The sequence below is a fragment of the Chiloscyllium plagiosum genome, chromosome 35 (assembly GCF_004010195.1).
Source record: "Chiloscyllium plagiosum isolate BGI_BamShark_2017 chromosome 35, ASM401019v2, whole genome shotgun sequence".
Lineage (NCBI taxonomy): Eukaryota > Metazoa > Chordata > Chondrichthyes > Orectolobiformes > Hemiscylliidae > Chiloscyllium > Chiloscyllium plagiosum.
Genome location: NC_057744.1, coordinates 7,209,024 through 7,224,721, shown reverse-complemented (window position 1 = coordinate 7,224,721; position 15,698 = coordinate 7,209,024). Strand labels below are relative to the sequence as shown.

Here is a 15,698-nt window from a genome sequence, read left to right as displayed (position 1 = left end):
TCTAAGGCTATGCCCTCTGGTATGTCTCTCTTACCAACAGAAACATCTTCCCAACATCTGCTCTGTCCAGGCCATTCAGTATTCCATATGTGTTAATTAGATCCCCCTTAATCCTTCTGAGCTCCTTTGAGTAAAATCCCAAAGTCCTCAAGTGTTCCTCATATGTTAAGCTTTTCATTCTTGGGACCATTCTCGTCAACCTCCTCTCAACATGCTCCCAGGGCCAGTACATCCTTCCTGAGATATGGGGTTCAAAACTGCACATAATACTCCTAATGTAGTCTGACCAGAGCCTTATAGACCCTCAGAAGTACATTCCTGATTTTATATTCAAGTTCTCTCAAAATAAATGCCATCATTGCATTTGCCTTCCTAACTACTGACTCAACCTGAAAGTTTACCTTGACAGAATCTTGGATGAGAACAACCAAGTCTCTTTGCACTTCAGACTTCTGAATTTTCTCCCCATTTAGAAAATACTCTATGCCTCTATTCATCTTACTAAAGTGCATGACCTCACACTTTCCCATGTTGTACTCCACCTGCCACTTCTTTGTCCACTCTCCTAACCTGTCCAAATTCTTCTGCCGCCTCCCTACCTCCTCAATGCTACCTCTTCCCCTGCCTATCTTTGCATTGTTTGCAAACTTTGCCAGAATGCCCTCAGTTCCTTCATCCAGATCATTAATATATAAAGTGTAAAGCTGTGGCCCAACACCGAGCCTTGCGGAACACCACTTGTCACTGGCTACCATTCTGAGAAGGACCCTTTCATCCCCACTCTCTGCTTTCTGTCAGACAGCCAAGCTCGTATCCATGGTAGCTGTCCCTGACTTCCCTAGTCAGCCATGGTTGCCTCATCCTCCCTGTGCCAAGCTTCTTTTTTCTCGGGATGAATCTCCGCTGTGTCTCTGAGTTACTCCTAGAAACTCCTGCCAGTGCGGTTCAATTGTCTTTCCTGCTAGGCTCCTCTCCCGGTCAATCCCTCTGTAGACTCTTTGTGTCATTGTCATCAGTTGCCTTCCATTAATTTGTGTGTCATCAGCAAACTTGGCTATCATACATTCACTTCCCTGATCCAAATCATGAATATATATTATAAATAATTGATCTCTATGATATCCCACTAGTCACAGCTTGCCATTTAGAAAATGCTTCCCTTATCCCAAATTTTCATCTTCTGTATGTTAGCAAATCCTCCTATGTCCATGCAATATACAAGCCCCAACATCATGGTTCTCATCTTATTAAGTAGCCCTACATGTAGTACCTTATTGAACACATGCTGAACATCTAAATACAAGGCCATAAGAAATAGGAACAGAAGTAGGCCGTTTGACCCCTTGAGCCTGCTCATGATCATATATTCCTCACATCATCCACTTTCCTGCCCTTTCCCCATAACCTTTAATTCTCCCTACTGTTCAAGAATCTATATGCCTATTTCAGCCTTAAATATACACAAAGACTCTGCCTCCACAGCTCTCTGGGGTAAGGAGTCCCAAAGACTCTCAACCCTCTGAGGGAAGAAATTCCTCCGCATCTGGGTCTTAAATTGGCATCCCTTAATTCTGAGGTTACGCAATCTGGTCTTGGACTCTCCCATGAGGGGAAACACCCTCTCAGCATTTACCGTGTCAAGTCCCTTAAGAATCATTCATGCTTCAATGAGGTCAACTCTCATTCTTCTAAACATCAGTGAGGAGAATCCCCACCTGTTTAGCCTTTGCTCATAAGACAATCCTTCCATAGTGGGATAATCTTAAGTGAACCTCCTCTGAAATCTGATCTTCCCTTCGATAAAACCAAAGCTGCTTGCAGTACTCCAGATATGGTCTCACCAGCATTTTGTACATTTGCAGTAAGATTTCCCTACTCTTACTTTCAATCCTCTGGAAATAAAGGCCAATATTCCATTTGCCTTTCTGATTAGCTGCTATACTTCTGTGCTAGCTTTCTGTGTTTTGTGCACAAGTACACCCAATCACTTTGTGTTGCAACTTTCTGCAGTTTTCTCTAGTTAAATAATAATCTGCCCTTTTGTTCTTCCTTCCAAAATGAACAGCTTCACATTTTCTACTTCATATCACAGCTACTGGTTCTCCTGCATCCACTCTGGTTGAGACTTCCTTGAAAATTATTTCTTTATTTTTCATACGTTCCCCCCTTCATTTTCTGTGATTCCACTTGTCTCTTAAACATTTTGGCCTGACACTTATTACAGACCTTGTCCCTCTCATCTTTTTTCCACAAATATATTTTGCTGATTTTTTACTTGCTTTAAAGCTATTCATCTCTGACACCTTCATGTTCTGATTAAAGGTAATTGACCTGAAGCATTAATATTTTCTTTCCCCACACTGTGCACTTCCAGCATTTTCTGTTTTTTCTATTTCTGAAATAGTTACAAATTATTTCTTGCACATGAATTAGGAAAAGACATGCCTCTTTTTTTTTGCAAAATCCTAGTTATTTTAGAACACACTATACTTTATGACTCATTGATGGCCCCATGAATTTGTAATGGTTATTACAAATAACAGGTAAAGCCTTGTTTTGGTTTTTTTGAAACAAATGGTTGGTAATATGGCTTCGAGAATAAGAAACCGCCACGCTGACACTGAACTGGTTTGCTTTTTACTACGTTTTCCTTTTCTGCTTTGCTCAGCCCTGGGTGTCTAACTTACCTCGTTCTGCAGCAGATTGGACTTTGCTTTTAGATCCTTGATTCTCAACTCCAGCTGTTCCTCAGCCTCCTGAACTTTCAATTCCTGCAGATGCATGAATAAGTCAGAAAACGTGTTACTTATATAACTTGAGCATAAACAGATTTTCTATTGTCCAAAGGTAACCCTGTTCAACTGTTAGTTTTGTCCACCTTTAGAACTCTCCTCTAAGTAGAAAAATTTAGGTAATGGGAAATCCTTACTAAATGGACGTCAGTTAAAGGGCAGTTATAAAGATTATAAAGCTTCAGCTCAAGGTCAATGAATAGCTTTCCTATTTTGGAATTGTTTCACACCCACAACAAAGTGTGGCACTTTAAGTGTAGTGTAAACAACAGGGACTTTCCCATGGTAATGGAAAACGACTTTTATGGCAAAAGGCAATGTGAAATTCAAGATGCTATGAAAAGCTTCTATACAATGGTGGGAGAGAAAAAAATACAAAAGAGCTTTGCGACAGGTATTCCTACAAATCTGTGCGATGTCTTTCAGAGAAAACAGACCCATGCAATAATTACGAAACAGGATTTTAAAATTCAACACAGAGAAAGCCAAAGACTGCTTGCCCCAGATGGTATCAAACTTCTCGAGTGTTATTGGAACTGTACTCAGCCAGGAAAGTGGGGAGCCTTCCTTCACACTTGTGACTTGTGTCTGGTAGACAATTTGGGGCATCTGAAGGTGAGTTGTTCACTTGATGTCTCTCACCTGTTCTTGTGACTGCAGTATTTATATGGCCGGTCCAGTTCAACTTCTGGTCAATGGTGTCCAACATCTGCAATATGTTTGTGTTGATACTATGACTTTAAGAGGTATATTTTGCTCTTTTTTTAAATGAGAAAAAGTGGAGAGAGAGACAACAGGGTGATCTGCTCAAAGTCAATAAAGCAAACAGCTTGTGAGGCTTTGGTTTAAAGTTGGAACAATAGAAGCAGCCTAAGTGGATAGGGTCAAGCTCCCACAGAACCTGGATTTTTAGTTTTAACTGTTAGCAGTTGCTGGGTTTTTGAAGCTGGATGTGGAAGCTCTTCTTCTGTCTCTGTTTCAGCTCAAGGCTGGGATTCTCTTCCTGCTCCTCGAATTGCACCTGAGATAATCTATTTTACTGAATTTGCCTTTGCCGAGGGTGTGTTTGTGGGATGTTACTACATTGGAATAGTTAATTAGCAGGGCGAAAATGAGGACTGCAGGTGCTGGAGATCAGAGTCAAAAAATGTAGCAATCACATTCCTGATGAAGAGTTTATGCTCAGAACGTTGACTCTCCTGCTCCTTGGATGCTGCCTGACCGGCTCTGCTTTTCCAGCACCTCATTTTTTGGCATAGTTAATTAGCAGTAGTTTTGAAATGCTTAGTAAAATATCTATATATAAATAGAGTTGCAGGTAAATCAATTCTTTTATTTTATTGTTCTGTTTTCTCTATTTTAACTGTAGTGCAAAGACAAAGTGTGTTTTGTTGTAAGTTGAGTAGTTTGACCAATTGAATTGCATCTGGAATGCAATGCCTTAGACTTACCTTTAAAATAAGAAAAAGTTAAGGTCTTGGCTGTCTTCTTAATATATTTCGAGGAGGTTTGGTTCAGTCCATACTTTGTCTTTGTATATTTTCAGCAGTTATTTTTAATTGGAAGATAGAAGCTAAATGGGTCTGAAGAGTTGGGACAGCGAAAAAATGTTCCCTGCTAAAATCTATGAACCAAAGAGCACTGATTTCTTTTGGCAGTGGGTCACAATTGTACCAGTCTTCAAGGAAGCCCCCAGGATCCCAGATGACAGTTTCTTAAAATTTTGGGTGAAGTAATTTGAATAATTACTCAGTGTTAATAAGTCCTATATGTAATTGTTTATTTTGCTGTAAAATCATTGGTTGAGAAATCATGCATGGCTGCAGTTGCAGTGGCGGACTCAATTCTCCTAAATGTTGTCTCCAGAACTCTGTTCCTGGCACAGCATTGGAAAGTTTAGATCCCTGGAGTTTATTGACATTGCAACTGCAATGTTAATAAAGTTGGAATATTGATATGCATTCCAAAGGAATGATCTCTCTCTTAAGTAAGACAGTATTGCCAGGACATATTCGGACTTGCCAATTAGTTACTTAAAAAGTGCCTAAAACAACTAAATTTACTTGATGCAAAGTGCACAGGAATTACTCCACCTTGTCTGGCGATGCTGTGTGGGTCAATGTTCACTTGGTTCCTGCAGATGGTAATGATATTTTGTGGATTTAATGAGAGGAATGTACTGACCTCCAGGAGAGCCTCCAAATCGCCTTGAACGTTTCTGCATATTTTGCACCTTACAATCCAAAACGATTTGGCAAATCATTGCACACAGCTGTTGTTTCACTTACTTTCTCTCTGTGTGATTTTCTTAACTCATCAAGATGCTGTTCCAATTCCTGACGAAGCTCTGATAGTTCACGCTCATGGAACTGAGTTAATCGCTCATGTTCTTCCTGTAATTGCTTCAGGAGTCTATCTCTCTGCTGCCTCTCCTAACAATGGTAATCAATGAATACATTGATCAGGACAAGCAAAGTGATGGATGTGGAAATATGGTGTCTGAATGCAAGATTCTTTTTCATTTCAATTTTTATGTAGAGAAATAAAATGGATTGAAGTACAACTAAATGGGATCATGGTGAATTAAATCAAATCTGATGGCTATTCTTTGGCTGCTTGCAGCATCTTTAATCAGGCAACTATTTACTGTGAACAACTGTATACTCCCCTCCTGTCAGCACAGACATCGAGAAATGTAAGAATTAGCGAATGAAATAAGGCCAACTTTATGATCCCAACATCTATGTGAAGCTTTACTCTTAATCAAAGTAGCTAACCTTCAAATCGTGAAAATCTTAAATATTTTAAAATCTACATGGGGATTACAGTAGCAAGCTGAAAGGTGAAATTCTGCTTAGCTCACCTCTTCTTCATACTTCTCCCTAATTCTCTCCATGGTTTGTTTATGTTCTTGTTTAATTTGTTCCATTTTCCACTCATGATCTTTCTCGACTTCCTCTCGTTTGTCTTGCAGTAAATCACTCAACTACGAACAACAATAACACAATTTAACTCATTTACTGCCAGTAATCCTTCATTACTGATGTGTGATGAGATGGAATGTACAGAAAGATTCACAGGTATGTACAGAACTAAACAGTGCTCCCACATTCTTTTAAGTACAGTTCTTTTAAGTAATAAAATCAATGCAAAACTATGGAAGAAAGTGCATCAATGCAGAAGCATGTTTTAATGAGTTATCAGAAAAGTCTAAATGTTAGCAAAGGATAAATGTGCATGTAATGACACCTTCTAATGTGGTTGTTGGGCAAAGGAGTGGATAGTGAGATACTAATTTACATATCCAGTCATTAGTTTTGCAGGAAGAGTCTTGTCCAGTGTTTTGCCTGATGTTCGAAAGACCTTCCTTCCACCTCCATATGGAAGTGCCTGGGGCATACTTGCAGCTTGTTGCCTTCCTAAAGGAATAGGACAATGTAACTGGCCAGGTCTCAGAACCTTTGGGCTGTAATCTTAATTGGTCTCAGTTGGAATACATGGAGTATTTGGACAAGCATTTTCATTTCATGTGCTTGTCCTGTCACATTGAATCTTGCAGCACAGAATGTGGTCCATTGTGCTGCAGTGGCCTTTGACGGAGCCACCCAATCCAGCTCCACAGCCCAGACTTTTCCCATATCTAGATGTCATGTGGTCAAACTACCCTATTTGATTACGCTGTTTCATGGTGGTACCTGGGAGCAGGGAAAGAAGTGATATACAGTAAGGGACATAATTATGGAAATTAGTCATTTCATTATAGTGGTTGCTCAACTATTTAAAGCAGATGATTTCCTGATTACGTGCCAGTAGCCCTCTCAGGTAAGTGCTGGGAGGATGAAGTTTTCTGGATGGTAGTAGTGATCAGGATTGATTAGATTTCCCATAGTATGGAAACAGGCCCTTCAGCCCAATAAGTCTACACTGACCCACCAAAGAGTAATTCAACCAGATCCATTCCCCTACCCTCTATTTACCCCTGACTAATGCACCTAACACTACGGGCCATTTAGCATGGCCAATTCACTTGGGACCTGCACATCTTTGGATTGTTGTGGAGCAGGACAGATGTTCCTTCTGCTCGTGGTTTCATGTCAACTGTACAACAGCAACATGACTTGCCTTTTTGGAATCAGTTACTTGTTAGACCATATCTAAACCCGGAGTGATTGAGCAGCCTAGTCTGCTCAGAACAGACCAACTTTGAGAAACCAACTAAAGCAGGTCTTAGGCCTCTGGTTTGAGGCTTGTAAGGGTCCCAAGATCCATTTAAGTGCCCTTTCCAGATACCTAAAAAAAATGACCTAACCCTTTCTTCATGTGCCATTGAATATTTATGAATAGATTCTACACCTGAAAGCTGTCTACTTTCTACTGCATGGTCTCTATTCAACCAATTGAGCTTATAGTAGAAAGTGAGGACTGCAGACACTGGAGATCAGAGTCGAGAGTGTGGTGCTGATAAAGCACAAGAGGTCAGGCAGCATCCGAGGCTCCTTGGATGCTGCCTGATCTGCTGTACTTTTCCAGCACCACACTCTAGACTAGTTGAGCTTATACCCTATAATTGTCCAAAATCAATGATGCTTTGATAAGTGGGGTTGTGAAATAGGGTGAAGTGATTCCATGTTTTACTTTGGAGTTTCTTCAGCCTGTACTCTGTGGATGTCTGGCATTTCACTAGGAGTTCTAAGGCCAGCACAAATAGGAGGAGATAAGGCAATTTCTGTTTGGTTCCATGATGCAGAGCCACAAAGCCATATTCAGACATCCAGTGTTAAGGATGAATGTAGCATTTGAATCACTTCTTGAAAATATTTCATAGACTACTGCCTTGAACATCACAAGATAGAAAATCTATTTGATCTCTAAAATGCATTTTCAGTGCTTTGAAAGAGGGGAAAGGTGCAGCACAACTCACAGAATGGCCACTATGTGAGACAGGTCTGTATAAAGCCTAATTGGTCTGCAAGACTAGTCCTGAAGGACATGGCCCAATTCTTATTAATTAATCTTTAAAACCCAGCAAGATGCAAATGAATCTGCAGCTACACAACACACTTACTAGAATTCCACAGGGGCTGCAGAGATCAATTTGTTATTACACAATGGCAGTCAATTGTCCATAAATTGCATAACCACACAAAGTCTGTACAATTCTATGTTTTTTTTTAAAAAGAGCATTTTCAGGGACTTTTTTATACTTAAAATTCCTGCGAAAAATATTCAAATGCATTATCAAATGTCATAAATCCTTTCCAGAGGAGTTCAGAGAACACATGGCTGCTGACCTCTCGCTCATAGTCTGCAATTTGTTGCACTTTCTTCTGTACTTTCTGAAGGTCTCGCTGTAGCTGGGCTTCCTCATTATTGTGGGCATCAGCCATCTGTTTCCGAAGATTAAAAAGTAGCTTGAAACAGAAGCAGAAATGAATAGTTTAAACACTAGAGTAATGACGTAACTGGTTAGATCTTCAATTTGGTCTCGTGTTGATCGTCGGGCCCTGAGTATTCAAATAGAGCTCTATGAGCAATGGACATCCTTCTTTGGAGGGTCAATACTGATGCATTTTGTTTTTACTGAATGCAATTGCGAATGAGGGAGATCACTCCTCAATATTGATAGTATTTTACTGGTCACCTGACACTTAACAAATTATGAATGCAAATGTTCCATTGCCTCTCCGCCAATGATATTTTGCTCTGCACTCTCTTAACATGTCCTAATAGATTCTCCCAGTGTATCTCATTTCGACAATGCATGAGGATAACATAAATGGTTTGGAGGAACAAGTCGATCCCAAAAAAGTGGAAGTTGAATTAACATTACTGGCATTGGAAGATGACTTCACTTTAACAATACATGCGAACAGGTAATGCCAGATCAACTTTGTTATACCATGACCATCACCAAACCTTCAAAATAATTTGTTTGAACTCATCAATTTTCACAGTGAAATCATAAATAATTGGTCATATCACAGAATAATCAAAAGGAAGAACTTGTTAGAGATAATGACAATTTATTTATAGTCTAATTCTAACACTTCCATCAATTTCTGTTGCATCAGCTGTAAAATACATCAGACAAATGGTTTACTGCACATCTTTTATACAGAATCAACCAAATTTGCATAGAATCAGAATGTTCTGCACAAACTAGTCTATACTACGCTTTAAATTCCTTACAAGCCTCAGCCAACTTTAATGCAGCATTTTACACAGCCATCATATCCTGATATTCCCTTCTATCTCTTGTGTGCACTGAACCTTCTCTTAACTGTGACTTTGTCTACATTATGTAGCAATAATTGTCCCCTTTACTCCACTACTTGAATGAACTATCACAGAAGAGGAGTTGAGGCCTGGAGCAGAGCAGCTATGATCTTATAGAAAGGCACGGCAGGCTTGAGGGGCTGAATGGTCTATTCCTGCTCCTACTTTTTATGATTTTCTGTTTATAGTAGGCAATACAGCAGGTGATTTATACACAGCAAGTCCCCATAAATAGCAATGTAATAATGACTAGTTTTAGATATTAGCCTCAGTTTAACACCACATCTAAAAGCCAGCAACTCGAACAATGCACCACTCCCTCAGTACTGCACTGAAGTGTTTGACTCGATTTTGCGTTCAAGTATCTAGAGTGGAACCTGAACCCACAAACAAGTTAGAGGTAAGATCTACAACTTAAGCACAGTTGAAAAGTTGCATCATTTATATAAGAACAGTTCTGAAGAAGAGTCAAAATCAGACTTGAAACATTAACTTTGTTTCTCTCTCCACAGATGCTGCCAGAGCTGCTGAGTTTCACCAGCATTTTCTGTTTTTGTTGATATTATATATAAAAATAATTTAGAATCTGGAAAGATACAGTAATCAGCATGAGCACAATTTAGTGCACTGGGCATTAATTGCGGTATTCTGACTTCATCTGTGGCTTTCTGAGAATGTGCTGAGTAGAAAGGTTATCTGCATCCCATGGGAGTGGGACGGGGGTGAGGGCTAATGTGGGATATTTTGTTAGCCTAGACAAATCTGATGCACATCCACCCACCCGTTCTAAAATAAACACAGGGATAGATAGGATTGACTTTCTCATCAAATTGACGGGTGGCACAAGAAGCACCAAAAAAGACTGAAAAATGTAGGCCTTTAGATAAGGTAGCTCCGCAGAGTAGTACAAACAGAAGAGTGTACAAAAAAAAATTCATCATTAACAAGTGCAGAAACACTCAAGTTTGGAGAATTCATTTCGCAAAGTCTGTGATGTACACTGAGTACTAACAGCTCGTGTGCTCATTATTTTTGATGCACCATGGGGTGTCCCTCCATCTGGTCACCCTGGGGTTTAATTCTTATGTCATTTGAAGTACAGCAGAACTTGGACCAGGATAAAGTAAAGAATCATGTGGAGAGATTCCTCTTCGCTTGTGTAAAACAGATTTTCTGATTCAATTAACCCCCCCACCATCAGCTGCCCTAGCGTTGTGAATTGGATTCTCTCTATGGAAAGAAATATATCCTTTTTCTTTTATAACTCACTTCTTGATGTTTTTCCTCAGTTGTTGTTTTCAGTCCTTGAAGGTCACTACTGTGTTTGTTCTTTAGCTCCTCCAGCTCCTGCAGGGGAAATAAAGTTATAATATATAAACAAGTAGCTGAAAAGAAAATTCCACCCAGTGTATATATATAAACAGTTATAAAACACTGCACAAAGCATGCCTTAAGTGAATATGCCACGATAGTGATTATGCTACAACTGTTGACTTGAATAATGATTATGCTTTCCCACAGATTATAGCTGTGAATGTCTATAGACATTTCAAACTTTAATTCCAGCATGTGCTTTCTTTTAAAAAATGGACATACAATGGACTGCAGATGGAAATTCAGTGGGTTGTCTGGACAGAAATTCTGGAATGTCACACCTATACAGAGCTAGGAAAACTACAAATAGGAGATCAAGAAAGGAATAGAAATGTCCTGGGATCTGGTTGCAACAACAGATATTGAAAATGATCAGTTGACAGCATCCAGTTGGGATGGAATCTTGGACTGAACATTTGAATAAGGCTTGGATTTTGCAGAAAACCAAATACTCTTTTTGTTTTATTTATTCATTAATCTGGGCATTAACAGCTAGGCAAACATTTATTGACCATCCCTAAGTGCCCTGAGTGCAGTTAAGAGGCGACCACATTATAGTGGGTCTGCAGTTATATGTAGTACAGACCAGGTAAAGGACATTAGCGAACCAGATGAGTTTTACCAACAACTGACAACAGATTCAAGGTCATCATTAGACGCTTAATTACAGATGTTTATTGAAATCAAATTTCACCATCTATCGTGGTTGGATTCATACTTGGATTCCCAGAACATTCTCTGGGCCTCTGGATTAACAGTCCAGCGATAATACCACTAGGCCATTGCCTCCCCTAATTTCGACAAAAATTTCAACACTTAATCTTTGTACTTCGATACATTAAAACATGAGATACTGTACATTAGCAGAAAATCTTTTCAGTACCCAGTGTTGTAACCATTCCATAACAAGCTGCTTACAGCACGGTCTGTAACTTTTACCTATAGATTGAAATGTTCAATCGTTTTTCATGAGCATTCACAGAAGTGGTACAACTCTGGACGAAATTGCAATGAATGTTCTACTAATCAAACCCATGCTCTAGGTACAGGAGAATACTTCTGAGGTATTGCATTATCCTACTGAAATAAGATAAAGTCATTGCAAGCTCCAAACAAGAAGGATATAAACACTAAAGGACACAAAGGAAATCAGCCTCATGGCTGCAACATTGAATCATTTTGATGTATTTTCCCAAAGTTAGAACTAGCTTTGAGGATTATTCCATTCTCAAAGCAACTATCTCTATCAACTTAACGTTCATGCGAAAATACTGTGGTTGGTAAGAGAACATTTCTTAATTATTCTGAAAAAAATTGGATCATAAAACTATAACCACAATCTCTATCTACCACCTTGAATTAATGACTTTAATAGTCAACACTTTGGTAAATAGTGTCATTTTTCAATTAATTTTAGAAGAACCTGTTTTTCTTTCTTGGATGGCAGTCTTTCTTCCAAATTAACATAGGCACAATGGCACTCAGCATTCAGGGACACAGCAAGTGATATCACATAAAAACCGAAAGAACTGCAGATGCTGTAAAACAGAAACTAAAACAGAAACTGCTGGAAAAGCTCAACAGGTCTGGCAACATCTGTGGAAAGAAATCAGAGTTAACCTTTTGGGTCGAGCGACCCTTCTTCAGAACACTCGGGTCACTGGACCCAACTTTGATTTCTCTCCATGGATGCTGTCAGACCTGTTGAGCTTTTCTAATGCTATCATAAGTTCAGCAGCATCGATTCTTTTTTGTTAGCATCAGATATTCAAGGTCAATTCAACAAATTTGGAGACAAGAACTGAGGCCTACCTCTGTTATTTCTTTTTCTAACTGTTCCCTCAGCTCATTAAGAGCATTCTCTTTCTTCTTTTCCAGAACAACTTTCTCTTTATTCAAGATTTCATCTGCCTCCTTCTTCATCTGCTCCAGAACAACACATTTTTTGGCCTCCAAATTTCGCTGCTCGATAGCCTGCTGTGATCTCAATTCATCTCTAAGTTGTTGTAGTGTAGCCTCATTCTCTGCCCTGGAACATTGAAAATAAAGGCATTCTAACCAGCATTAAATCAATATCTTCGAAGGCCACCAAGGTTATTACCCAACCACTGTTCACTTGTCACTTTGATCAGCATACGGTTAGTTCTTCTATAACACGATGCTTGCGTTCGCATGCCACCCTGTGTTAGAGAAAAATTGTGTTTGGTAGTGAGGGATTCAGTGATGTTAATGCCACGGAACGTCAATATTCAATGATTAGATTCTACGTCATTGAACAAGGTCATTGTCTGGCATCTGTGTGGTACGAATGTTACATGTCACGTGTCAACCCAAAGTATTACCCAGGTCTGGCTGCATTTGGAATTTTGAGAAGGCTTGATTGGTGCTGAGCATTGTACAGTCATCAGTGAAAATCCTGAATTCTGACCTTAATGGTGGAGGGAAGTTCATTGATGAAGCAGCTGTCTGGGACATTGCCCTGAGGAACACCTGCAAGATATCCTGGAGCCAAGATGACTGACCTCTGACAATCACAGCCATTTTTCTTTGTGAAAGGTATGACTCCAATCAGTGGAGACTTGTTCTCCAGATTCCCACCCATGCTTTCCAATTCTTTACTAGAGTCATGAAGCCTCTTTCAGCCTTTCAAGACTCATATCTGCATTCATTCAAGTCCAACATCTTCAACACCCTGATTTTAATCACTTCACCACTGGTAGCCAGTTGTCAAGATGCAAGCTCTGGACTCTCCCTAATATTCTCTCCTTGTCTTTCAGGTGCCATACCCTACGAGTGTTGGTGGTCATGGTTTGGTCCATAATTACTCTTTGCAAAGTACTGCAGTGGCTTGCTGGTGCCTTCTGCATATGGTTGACAAGGAACTTCTCTCACTCTTACAACCTGCCATCAGGCCTACTGAAAGGATTTACAAGCTGATAATGAACGTGTTTGGCCACATTATGAACACATTTCCCATGGCCATCAAATCCTAATATGGATTTTGAATCTGGAGTTCTTGGCCAACAGATAAGGACATCACCAAGATCTCCTCTATAAGTCTCTTTCTTTCCCTTTCAGGCACAGTAAAGCCTGCCTCTTTGACCAAGCTTTTGGTTATCTTTCATTTATCTACCATTTCTTCATATGGCTTAATGTCAAACTTTGTGTTACAATGCGCCGATAAAGTGCTTTGGGGCATGTTATTAGGTTAAGAGTGCAATATAAATGCAAGGTATGGTAAAATAATTTTAACATGAATCAAACATGCAGACTTGGTAACTGAGAATGAAGCAGCTCAATAAGTCAAACAAGCTCAGCACGATGCAGCAATTCGTGGTCGGCCAACAAGAAGCCTGTTTGTATTGTGGCAGCAGCTTGGGGAACAAATTAAAAAAATGTTATCAATTATCTTATGAATGTTTATATTTACCAGGTACATCAAACATACAAAACAACATGCCATGACACCAAGAGCACTGAAGTAAAAATAAGCTCTGCCATTTTCTTAAGAAACCACAGGGACATGGTAAGGGGCAAATAAACGAATACTAAATGCAGAAAGTTGTTTTTTTTTAAAAAAAGATCAGGCTTCAAATCTTCAATTTAGTAGGGAAAATTAATTCAGGATTCAAGAGCAGCGCAGACAGTTCAACTTTACACTTTTTCTTGTTTGTTACCTAATTTCCCTTTCTGTTGTTTCAACTTCATTTTTAATCTGGGTTTGCAGTTTGAGAAGCAAGTTGCTCTGCTCTTGTTTCAGTCGTGCCTCCTCTTCCCCTTGTTCAATCCTGAGCTGCTCTTTTAGTAACCTGGAAGATTGAAATTTTTAAAAAATGAGATTTCGTACATGGCTAACATCTAGTGATGTGGAATGGACTTTCCTTCGTAAAATGACAATAACTCAGATAGACAAGATGATTTAAGGTTTAATCGCCAAATTCTGCTAGGCCACTATTTGGAGTTCGACTCAATGCTCTTGGGGTATAGGCAGGGGGATAGAATCAGTCAGGATTCCAGTAATTTCTGCTTGTAAATTCATACAGATGAATACTGGCGTACACCAAGGTTTAGCTGGACAGTCACAACCTTCATGGTCCAATATCAGTGAGAATAATCTTTTGAATTATAATTGTACTGGAACCACTTCAGTGGTGAATTTTGAAGGTCACCAAGATCCCTGGAAATAATAAGCTCATATACAATGACAATTTAGAAACACAATACTGCTCCAAATACTGCAGTTTAAAGCTACATTACTAAGTCATTTTAAAGAGTTGCAGTGGCAGGGTGGGACACAAAGTCTAAAACTAAAAACTCTCAATGATCATGCACAAAGACATGATCATAACTAAAGGTATATTATGTTATGTCATATATGTCCAAAATGATTCTCCTAATCAACTGATAAGATAATAAGTCATTTTTTTGCTTTAATCACAAAAAAAATGGATTGATGCCAATTAAAAAGGAAGATTAACTTTATATGTATACAGTTGGGACACTTTAACATAATCCAAGATACTGCGAGAATGGCACAACACTGGGTTTACCATTCACTGAGGTCAGCAGGGAGTGACATTGGGCAGATTAAAAAATTTGAATTATTTACATCTTATTCTCAGTACTTCTTGGCTGGGAGGTTATCTTAAAGTTATCCCAAACCACAGGGAGTCCCCGGGTTGCAAACAGGTTCTATTCCACAACCCCGCACCTCCCGCTTCTACCTCCTGCCCAAAATCCACAAACCTAACTGCCCCGGCCGACCCATTGTCTCCGCCTGCTCCTGCCCCACCGAACTCATCTCCGCATACCTTGACACCGTCCTGTCCCCCTTAGTCCAAGAACTCCCCACCTACGTTCGGGACACCACCCATGCCCTCCACCTGATCCATGATTTTCGCTTCCCCAGTCCCCAACGCCTTATTTTCACCATGGACAACCAGTCCCTGTACACCTCCATCCCCCATCACGAAGGACTCAAAGCCCTCCGCTTCTTCCTTTCCCGCCGTACCGACCAGTACCCTTCCACTGACACCCTCCTTCGACTGACTGAACTGGTCCTCACCCTGAACAACTTCTCTTTCCAATCCTCCCACTTCCTCCAAACCAAAGGAGAAGCCTTAGGCACCCGCATGGGCTCCAGCTATGCCTGCCTCTTCGTAGGATAAGTGGAACAGTCCATCTTCCGCAGCTACACTGGCACCACCCCCCACCTTTTCCTCCGCTACATCGATGACTGTACCGGCGCCGCCTCGT

The 15,698-nt window shown here is 39.9% G+C and overlaps 1 protein-coding gene across 1 annotated transcript in view; it reads right to left on the bottom strand.

Annotated features, from left to right (window-relative positions):
• The window catches only part of LOC122540544 (centrosomal protein of 164 kDa-like), a 214,084-nt gene that overhangs the window by 29,453 nt on the left and 168,933 nt on the right, over window positions 1–15,698 (bottom strand). Inside the window, exons 15-21 of the mRNA XM_043676409.1 lie at window positions 14,120–14,251; window positions 12,255–12,471; window positions 10,338–10,415; window positions 8,084–8,203; window positions 5,656–5,778; window positions 5,081–5,224; window positions 2,688–2,771 (exon numbers count right to left, since the gene is read on the bottom strand). Coding sequence (XP_043532344.1) covers window positions 2,688–2,771; window positions 5,081–5,224; window positions 5,656–5,778; window positions 8,084–8,203; window positions 10,338–10,415; window positions 12,255–12,471; window positions 14,120–14,251 — 898 coding nt within the window. The remainder of the gene's footprint in view (window positions 1–2,687; window positions 2,772–5,080; window positions 5,225–5,655; window positions 5,779–8,083; window positions 8,204–10,337; window positions 10,416–12,254; window positions 12,472–14,119; window positions 14,252–15,698) is intronic.